The sequence below is a fragment of the Semicossyphus pulcher genome, unplaced genomic scaffold (assembly GCF_022749685.1).
Source record: "Semicossyphus pulcher isolate SPU_LCO1_2020_fin unplaced genomic scaffold, fSemPul1.0.p SCAF_2, whole genome shotgun sequence".
Taxonomy (NCBI): Eukaryota; Metazoa; Chordata; class Actinopteri; order Labriformes; family Labridae; genus Semicossyphus; species Semicossyphus pulcher.
In genome coordinates this window covers 12,426,423-12,436,983 of record NW_027211693.1, presented here as the reverse complement: position 1 = coordinate 12,436,983, position 10,561 = coordinate 12,426,423, and the positions used below count along the sequence as shown (strand labels likewise).

The following is a 10,561-nucleotide window of genomic DNA, read 5'->3' as shown; positions in this document are numbered from 1 at the left end:
CGCTTACACAGCGGTGCATAGAACTTATTCTTATTGTTGCCATTATGTCAGAAAAAAATAATGAAGCAGTTTGAGCCTTAAGTGTTATCATAGTTATCTTTATTATGATGCAAACTTTATACAAGAAATGCAGTCCACCAGTTCTGATTTCTAATACTAGCACAGTACAGTCATAAAAAAAGATAATTGCTAACAAATTAAACATGAAACAAAAAATTATACAATTATAAAATGAAGGATATGAAAAGGGGGCGGCCTGATCAATAGATTTAATGACTGTACATCTTTTTCAAAATAAAAGTCTGCCTTATAAAGCAAAAGATTGCGCATGCTCAGGCTCACACACACGCACACACACACACACACACACACACACACACACACACACAAGGTATTAATACAATTAAAGGCAGATTTTACAGATTGAAACAAATATAATGTCAAAGATACACTGAACATTTTTAAGTTTATAAAAATAAATATTATCATTATGCTATGGTCACATGGTAGTTATAGTCTTCCAAAAAATAAATCTATCTATCTATCTTTGCTTTAATGAGCAAATCCTTGCATTGGTTGGATTGTTAGTCTACACAAAAGCCCTGACATCGCTGTAGACAGTCTCTCCCTCTGCTGCTGTTACGTTCCTCTTCTTCTTCGTTCTCTCTGCTTTGCCAGTTCTCTTTGAAAAGGCTGGTGCAGAATAAACCAACATGTCCTCATTTCTCTGAGGAGACACACAGAAAAAGGTTTTGAGATGGAAGATGTAATCAAAATCTCTTCCAGTTTCATCTTTTCTTTATAGATCTTACCTGCTGACTTGGCTGCTCGGCACTGGCTGTTGCAGCATTTGTGGGCAGAGCAACAGCAGCTGTGTTAAAACAATCAAACCAAAGATGGAGAACGTTAATCTACACTAAGAGGCACAAAGTCCATATTGTGCTGAATATAGTTTGATAGATTTATGGATGAGAAATTTTAATTACCATTACAACATTTTGTCTTGATGGTATAAATCAGGAAGGCGATGAAAATCAGACTTAAAGCCAAAGCAGCTGATAACAGGACCGTATTGATCTTCTCCAAATGCTGCATGTCGTCTGCTGACAAACATAGAAAACACTGAGAGTTAGCAGGTTTTTGATAAGAAAAAAGTTTTGTGTCGCATCAATCCAATGGATTTAACCAGAATCAAAATTAATTATAGTCAATGATTTGTATGAAATTCTAACTTACCTTCAATGTCGAGCTTTGTTCCTTTTCCAAACAGTATCTCTCCACATGTGGCCACAGCACAGTAATAAGTCCCGGCATCAGAGGAGCTGACGGTCTTAGAGAAGCTGTAGACACATTTCTGTGGAGAGCGAGCCTCAGGACTGTTCTCACATTCATCTGTTCTGTTTCCAAGAGTGTAAATGACACTGGGATGAGATTCATCTGATCCGGATCTGAACCAGAACACGCTGTGTTTTCCTGGACATGTTTTGTAGTCTGAGTCAGAGAGGAGTGAACACTGCAGAGTCACTGAGTCTCCTGGACGGACTGGATCAGAGGATAAGTCTTGAATGACGGCAGTGATGTCAGGTGCACGTCCTGAGAAATTCAAACCAGAAAATAAACATGCTTCACTAGTTACAATTTATAAACGCTTTCCTATTAACAATGTACATTTTATCGAATATTAAAGTCTACCTGGTGTATTTTATTTACCTGTAACTGTCAGAAATGTTCCTTTCAAAAGGGTCATTTTAAGTGTTCTTTGTTTAACACAAAAGTAAAGTCCAGAATCACTGAGCTGTGTTTTACTGATAATCAGGACAAATGTTCCAGGCTCCTGTTTTGCTGTGATGCGAGGAGTGAAGTCTAAACCTCGATATTCAAAACTCGTTGTTCCTCCCAAAACTTCAGGCAAGGCTCCAGAAACTAGCCTGATCCAAAATAAGTGTGTATTAAGCCAAGAGTTGTCGCGGGGACACGTCAGCTTCACATCATCTCCAGCACTAACAGTCTTTGTCTCAAAGGTCTGATCGTCTGTGCATCCTGAAGAAAATAAAGAAATACATGTTGGTTATTAACAACCAGGAAATAAAATGTATGCCCTGTGCTGAACTTAAAATACATCTTGAACACATTTGAAAGTTTTACATATACTTACGACTCAGTCTGAGCATCAGAAGTAAAACAAATACAGTCAGCATTTTGTTGTAAGTCCACTTCAGACAGCACTAACATTAGAATGTACGAGAAAATGATTGTCCTAAATATAATCATATCGAGTGGGAGGGAACAACTACAGAGCAATCTGATAGGCCAGTCGGTATGATGATATTACACTGTATTACCACAGTGGAAAAAAATGAGCACATGAAACAATACAAGCAGCAAGCTTGTTTCATGTTTCCTGGTGGGTGTCTATAATTGACGCTAAGAGGAAACACAGTATAACTATGGTAATCAAAGACAAATAATTCTTCTGTAGAGGATGAAGAAACAGTTAAGTCACCCATTGGTTTGTCAACCCCCCTTTTAAAGCATCAAGTTTGGGATGTTGGCCGTTTTAATATTTTTTATTTATAACCACAAGCGACCACATTTGGACGACAGGATACAAATTTGGCCTTTTACACGGAATAAAAATGCAGAAAAATCAACATTTGGTGACATTACCCAGGTGGGCTGCATGTGAAAACCTAAAGTTCAAGAGTTCAAGCGTGAAAGTAGCCGTTGTTATGTCTCAATCCTGCTTGACAGGCCCCTATGGTAGGTACTTACCAATCACAGGTGGCCACGCCTTAAAACACACCCTGCTTTATCATCAATTTTACTCTAAATGGGAGCAATATTTGCAAAGTGAACAGGCTTGAAACTACCGAGCAGATTGATTTCAACATTTCCTGTTGAGGCCAGAGTCCCAATAAATGCTTAATAAGGTAAAAAGTCAATTAAGTAGTTGGGTTGCCTACCTTGTAACTGGCACCCGTCTAGCTGCTCGTCCAGGAAGAGAGGGTGGATCTGTAGAGTAGCGAGGGGTTGGCACTCCATGTTATTAAACCTATATAGTCTACTCATTAGCTCGACACTTAGCTAGTTAGCCAGTGTGATTCCAACACAATCAGAATCTATTGTTTTGGTTGCTGCTGGAGATTTTCATTCATCACAATATAGCGCGTGAGAGAGCTTGTGGAAGTAGCGGATTTGTAGCTTGAACGCACACATCAGTGGTGAGCGGGCAGCGGGTGAACGACCGGGTAACTTAAAATAACCGGTCTAGCCATCACAATGGTCCTCCGTCCTCGACAGGCCAGACCAAAAGAAAGCTGCTAATTAGCGCTAACGTTTAATACAATATTAGAATTTCACTCACCAAAGAGGTGGGACCACAGACTTCTCAGGGATCAGGTAGTTAAGTTAACCACTCAGTAAGAGATATTATTTGTTCAACATTTGGATGAAAAAATCCCTAAAACACACCAACAACACAAACGGGGTCAAGAAGTTAAGCCAAGTGTTTTAATTAGCTGAGGTGACACCTAGCACACAGCTAGCAGCCCCACCTGTCACTCAAAGCAACCAGCCCTCCCATTACAGTTATATAGAAACTGGCAAAGCAACATTTTTGTGCCAGGCTGTAAATATGTTGAATTTGCTGTAAAGTTAGGTATTTAAATATAGGGCCTAATGGAGGTTAACTCGCTTTTGGAGCCAGCCTCAAGTGGCCATTCGAGGAACTGCACTTTTTGGTGCTTCAGTGTTGGCTTCATTTTCTCAGCCACAGAGCTGTCTGCTTGGTCCAAACCGACTGAGATAGAGTTTACAATCAAAGTTTTACCGCAAATATCCAATTCAAAATGTTACTATCACCAATGACCTCTAAACATTAATTCATTTAAGATCCATCTGCATGGTAAATACACATTATAGCACTATGTTTCCAGGTCTAATAAAAACTCCTAAAACCTCTGTACCACTGACTTTAATATTAATCAATTAATTGGTTTGATCTGTTAAAAAAAAAGTCTCCAGCCATTTGCCATCTACAGACACAGAAGAGCCATGTTAGATGTTTTCTGAGCCAACCAAAGCAGATGCTCCTCATCATCAGTGATGACCCGCCCACTCTGCCTGTCAGTCACATCAGCAGGAAGAGCACAGCATGCAGAGTTGGGGGAGGTCTGTTAAACCATCCTTCTCTCCAGACTTCAGCTACTTTAATAGTGTACATAACAGGTGGACAGATAGATCGTCTTTGCTGTGTTTAAAAGATGCAACCATACAGTATATAGCAGATGAATATTAGTTCATGTTTTGTTCTGCATTTAAATGCTGATTCACTGAAAAGCTGTCTGTCCGTCAATACTTAAAGTGATGCACATTAGTGCAGACTTTAGCAAGGATTTAAATCTTTTTCTGGATAATCAGACAAAGTTTTCTTATGAAGTCACAAACTCAGACTTTCAACACTTGTTCTAGACAAAAAGAGCGAGGTGGGGCCAGACAATGATTAGCACCTCCCCTCTCTGACAGCACCGGCCAGTGAAGAGTGCAGACTGCAGAAAGTGTGATAAAAAACCTCACTGGCTATTTTAAGACCGTAAAAAAACAAACAGTTAAATCAAACTTCCTGACGGTTAAACAGAGTGTGATCAAGGACAAAAAGCCTCTTCACCTCAATTTAAAGCCAAACCACCACAATGCTAAAGTTTCCATGCATCATTTGGTCGTCAGTGGTGACAGCGAATGTGTGTTTATCTGTGTGTGTGCGCGTGTGGTCAAATTGTTGACACCTAACACCTAGGTTGGACCAGAAACTTATTTTAATAACTAAACGTGTTTTGGAGCGAAATCGAAGACTCACTGACACAATGCTTTGTTTAGCTCCTGAACACACAACACACATACACAGTTTAATGCACACAAGGATGGACACAACTTACAACTGTTACATGGAAGTTAAAACTGAAACTTTCTCTCTCTCGCTTACACACACACACACACACACACACACGCACACACACACTAAACTGCATGGAAACTTTAGCACTGTTGTGGTTTGGTTTAAAATTGAGGTGTGAATACAAACAGAGTTTTTTCTTTCTCTGTCTCTGTTTTAGCCTCAGGAAGTTTGGCTTAACTGTTGTTTTATCTTTTTTAAATAGCAAGAGGAACAACACCATGTTATTTATTATTAGTAGAATCAAAAGACTTTACAGATGTAGATAAATGTTGATATGTGATTGCTGTTATTTAGCAAGTTATCACTCTTCACTGGTCGGTGCTGTCAGAGAGGGGAGGTGCTAATCTTTCACTGGTCCCACCTCGCTCTTTCTGACGACAGCAAGAGTTTGAAGATGAGTTTGTCCGATAATCAAAGCCGTCCCAGAAGTCTGTTTTTGTGTGCATCACTTTGAGCAATGATGGACGATAATCTTGTCAATGAATTTGAATTTAAATGAAAAGTAATATGATCTAATATTCATGTGCATTATACAGTTGCATGTTTAAAAACACATCAAAGACATTATTTGCATTTTCATGAGCAAATTAACAAGCAAGAAAAATTGATTCAATTGTTTAAATTTGTTCAAATTAAAACTAGCCTGCAGAAACCTCATGCAGCTCTTCCCTCACTACACATCCTGTCACAGTCACAGTTCTGCTCTGAGCAAACAGCCTTGAAGGTTGGTCAAAGGCGGGAGAAACAGACCGCAGCCTGTGTGTCAGTGAAGCTGTTGCATGGGGCTTTGCTTGTTGTTCTCACGGCAGACATGCAGAAGGCCTTTACAAAGTGCTGTCAGAGGTTTATCTATAATGTTTAAGATTGTGTGGAGGACATATACACAGCAGTTCAAGGTCAAAAGACTCTACATGTTTATCCTCTCTAACTTTGTGTCTCAGTGCACACATGGCAAAATTTAGAGTGTGACCAAAGTTGATATGTCCTTTCGCGAAGCAGATATTTGGAAATCAAATGACCTTGATGGCCAAACAAATGCACCCCTCCCTTCAGGGCTCTTTCAGAAGCCCCGCCCCCTCAAATTCATGGACGCACATCCACAGGTAAACGACTTGCAACTGATTATGAGGCAGAATGTGGAGTGTCTGCTGCCTGAGGGTAAACAAGCCTTAATGAGGGAAGCAATTTTTAAATACTATGATGATGGCGCTCTTTCCATCTTCTGCAAGGACGTGGACAAGGACGAGTAGCAGGCAGAGGTCTGTAACTAGCCAGTGACCTTTGACCTGGCAAAATGTGAAAAAAAAGTCTATAAATGTGATGAGTTTGGGAACGCTGAAGAAATCAATATGTGGTGTCCAAAATATGAAGATGTGTTGATTGTGCATGAAATTCTTGGTGGGTTTTTTTCAGTATTGTTATGGGCGGTTTATAACATTATTTTCTATCACAGTAACAAGCTGTACATTCATGCCAGCCCTCTCTGTCACCTTTGAGTTCTTCACATCTCATGACTCTCTGTGTGGTTTTCACCACATTTCCACTCCTCTCTCCACTGTCTTTGAACCTGCAGGCCACAACCTACACTGCAGCTAAAGTGACACTGTCCTCTATTCCTCCTTTTCCTCTATTCCTTTTCACTGTGTGAAAACATCCAGGTTTTTTTTCCATCTATTCCTATTTCCATTAAAGCTCCTGTGAGGAACTTTTGGTTTGGGTTGATCTTGGCGCCCCCTGTGGACAACGCCGTGCCTCTTATCCCTTTGCTGATTTTGTCCTGTGCATGCTTAAGTGGTGTTTTTTAACATAAAATCTCATCCTGCTTTCTTTAACAGTCATAGGTATCACTCACTTTACATTTTTTGCCCTAGAAAATGTAAACAAAGGTAGCACAGTCTGCCATCTCCCCCGGCAGCGGTATCATGCATTAAAATTATCTATACAGCAATAATCAATCTTGCCACTGATGGTCTGTTTGCTTTTGTGTGTCATATAGAGTAATCAGAATTAATTTCAGTCTGTTTCATAACCATCGAAATACTCCTCACAGGGGCTTTAAAGCTACGAGTGTTACACCACTTTGTATTTCCTTGTGCTGAAAACTCAACAACAGTGTTTCTGGAAAGTATTTGACATGCATTGTTTGTGAACCTCTTCCTGCATTGCTACGTTTCTCAGAGTTTGTCAGTAAGATGGCTTTCAGTGTTATTAAAAAGTCTTCCAACCATGAAAGGTGACATACCTTTGGCGGAGCTGACCAGGGAGTTGTGCGCGTACTCAACCCATGGCAAATGGGTGGACCAAGAGGCAGGGAGACAAGCTGCAACACACCTCAGGGAAGACTCCAAATCCTGATTTACCCGCTCCGTTTGGCCGTTAGTCTGAGGGTGATAACCAGATGACAGGCTGACTGAGGCCCCCAATGTTTGACAGAATGTTTTCCACACCTGGGAGGCAAACTTGGGACCCCGGTCTGAGACAATATCCTGGGGTATACCATGAAGACGGAACACATGTTGCACAAGTAGATCAGCAATTTCCAACGCAGAGGGCAGTTTAACCAGAGGTATATAATGGACTGTTTTAGAGAAACGGTCAACAATAGTCAGAATAACTGTTACCATAGATGGTGGTAACCCAGTAACGAAGTCCACTGCGATGTGTGTCCAGGGACGATGAGGTATGGGCAAAGGAAGGAGGGGACCAGCTGGAGCTCGGTTGGAGGACTTACTACGGGCACAAACGGAGCAGGCGGCAACAAACTCCCTGGTGTCGGCAGTCATAGATGGCCACCAGAAGCGCTGTTGCAGCAGGGAGAGTGTGCGATGGCAGGCCAACTTAGAAGATGGCCCCCACTGGCGCACTGGGGACCTCAGCGGAGGGGGAATTAAGAGACGAACTGAAGGACAGCTCTCAGGTATAGGATGAACTTGGTTGGCCTCCTGAACCACACGCTCGATCTCCCAACTGGCCGCCCCGACCACACAAGTGGACGGCAGGATGGTTTCCTCAGGGATGTCTTCCACTGGGGGTGCAAACTGGTGAGAGAGAGCATCAGGTTTGATGGTCCGGGACCCAGGTCGGTAGGTAAGAGTGAAGTTGAATCTTCCAAGAAACAAAGCCCACTGAGCCTGGCGAGAGTTGAGTCTGTGTGCAGAACGAAGATCAGACAGGTTTTTATGGTCAAGCCAAACAAGGCACCACAGCAAGGAGCTCTCGATTCCCCACATCATAGTTTCTTTCGGCTGGAGTGAGTCGTCGGGAGAAGAAGGCACAGGGGTGGAACTTCTGGTCCACAGTGGAACGTTGTGACAGGATGGCCCCAAACCCTGAGTCGGAGGCGTCAACTTCCACTACAAACTGTAAGTCAGGATCTGGGTGAACTAACACAGGTGCACAAGAGAACATGGTCTTAAGTCTATCAAAAACAGTCTGAGCTTCAGATGACCACTCAAAAGAACGTTTTACACAAGTCAGTTTAGTTAAGGGGCTCACCAGCCGGCTGTAGATCTTAATAAACCTTCTGTAAAAATTGGCGAACCCCAGAAACCTCTGGAGCTGTTTACGGGACTCAGGTGTTGGCCAGTCGAGCACAGCCTTAATCTTGGCCGGATCTGGCTTCAGCTGGCCCTTCTCAATAACAAACCCCAAGAAGGAGACAGAGGACACATGCAACTCACATTTCTCTGCTTTAGCAAACAGTTTGTTTTCGAGCAACCTTTGCAAGACCGCTCAAACATGGACAATGTGTTCATCAACATCTTTAGAAAAAATCAGAATGTCATCTAAACAGACAAAAACAAATCTGTTCAACATGTCTCTGAGAACGTCATTGATTAAGGCTTGAAACACAGCCGTAGCATTGGTGAGACCAAAAGGCATTACCTGGTACTCAAAGTGACCCAGGTGAGTGTTGAAAGCAGTCTTCCATTCGTCCCCCTCCCGTATTCTTACCAAGTGGTAAGCGCTGCGAAGGTCCAGTTTAGTGAAGATTCCTGCGTCGTGGAGGGGGGTGAAGGCAGAGTCGATAAGAGGCAGAGGATATTTGTTTTTAACAGTTATATCATTCAGACATCTGTAATCGATGCAGGGACGAAGAGTCTTGTCCTTCTTTTCAGAAAAGAAAAATCCTGCACCGACAGGGGATGATGATGGGCGGATGAAACCTGCAGCTAATGAGTCCTTGATGTAGGTCTCCATAGCATCTTTCTCAGGTCTGGACAGGTTATACAGTTTCTTGGAAGGCAGGGGGGCACCAGAAAGCAAGTCAATAGCACAGTCATATGGTCTATGTGGGGGCAAACACAAAGCTCTATCCTTGCTGAACACTTGCTTAAGGTCATGATAGGCACTTGGGACAGCTGAGAGGTCAATGTCTTCAGGTGAAGACTGGGAGATAGAAATACTAACTGGAATAGCTGACTTCAGGCAGTTTTGGTAACAGGAGCTGCTCCAAGAAGTAACGGAAGCAGTAGACCAGTCTATATGAGGGTTTTGTAACTTAAGCCGGGGAAGACCTAAAAAAATGGGCGTGGTAGGTGAGGGAATAACGTACAATTCAACTGTCTCAGTGTGGTTACCAGAAAGAGTGAGAGAAATGGGGGCAGTACGATTAGTCACATAAGAAATCTGGCGACCGTCTAAGGCCAACACATTCTTAGGTTCAGGTAAAATAACCAAAGGTATGTTAGCCTGCTGAACCAAACCTGAGTCACCGAAATTGTCATCAGCCCCAGAGTCAACTAAAACATGTACAGGGAGAGTGTCCAGTGCAAAGTACCTCTCAGCTGGATGCGTTTTGAGGAGATTAAGGATGAGTTGGCAGCCAGGGATGAAACTTCCTCGTTATAGGAGCTAATAGGTTTAGCCACAAGACTAGACAATAGGCTAAGGGAGAGACGCAGGGAGAGAACAGAGAGGCAGAGGGCCACCAGCACCACATCTACTCCTCACCATCGCCTGCCGTCCGCCCAGCCTTCATCTCCTCAGAAAGTCCCTTTAAAAAAACTCCCTGAAGCGCGGACTCATTCCAACCACTTTCTGCTGCTAGAACACCAAAATCTAAAGCATATTGAGAAACAAAATTTCATCCCTGGGAGAGTGACAAGAGCTGACTAACTGCCTCTTTCCCTTTAACAGTATGATCAAAAACGCATTTCAGCAGTAAAAGCATGAAAGTCTACACACAAAGCATGGTTATTAAGGGAGATGGCTAATGACCAGGAAGCTGCCTTGTCAGAACATAAACTCATGATGAAAGCAATGCGGGACTGATCTGTATAATAAGTATCAGGTTGCTGATTGAAAACAAGATTACACTGATGTAAAAATTGTTACTTTGCAGAGCGAGGCGTCAACGTGGTCCTGAAAGGTCAGGCCAGAGAATGCATCTGATTGGTTATCGCTGACGTTCAAAGTGCATTTCCTGCCACACTAGTTCTTGTCCTTATTAAGTAGTTGTCCCTGGAGAAGTGGGTATACTCTTAATTCATGCCCTGTTTTTGAGCAGCCCATTCAGGAAAGGATAGACGGACTGTTTTATAAACAGTGACATGTAAGACTACTCTATTTAGTTTACCCAAAAATGGGCCAGTAGTATTTGCACAT

General features: G+C 42.4%; 1 protein-coding gene across 1 annotated transcript; it reads right to left on the bottom strand.

Annotated features, from left to right (window-relative positions):
- Window positions 1-589: 589 nt before the first annotated feature.
- On the bottom strand, window positions 590-3,042 carry LOC138598512 (uncharacterized). The gene is made up of 4 exons (XM_069670308.1): window positions 2,964-3,042; window positions 1,711-2,040; window positions 1,259-1,593; window positions 590-727 (listed from the first exon to the last, which is right to left on the bottom strand). The coding sequence occupies exons 1-4, from the start codon at window positions 3,040-3,042 to the stop codon at window positions 590-592; spliced, it is 882 nt and encodes a 293-aa protein (XP_069526409.1).
- Window positions 3,043-10,561: the final 7,519 nt, after the last annotated feature.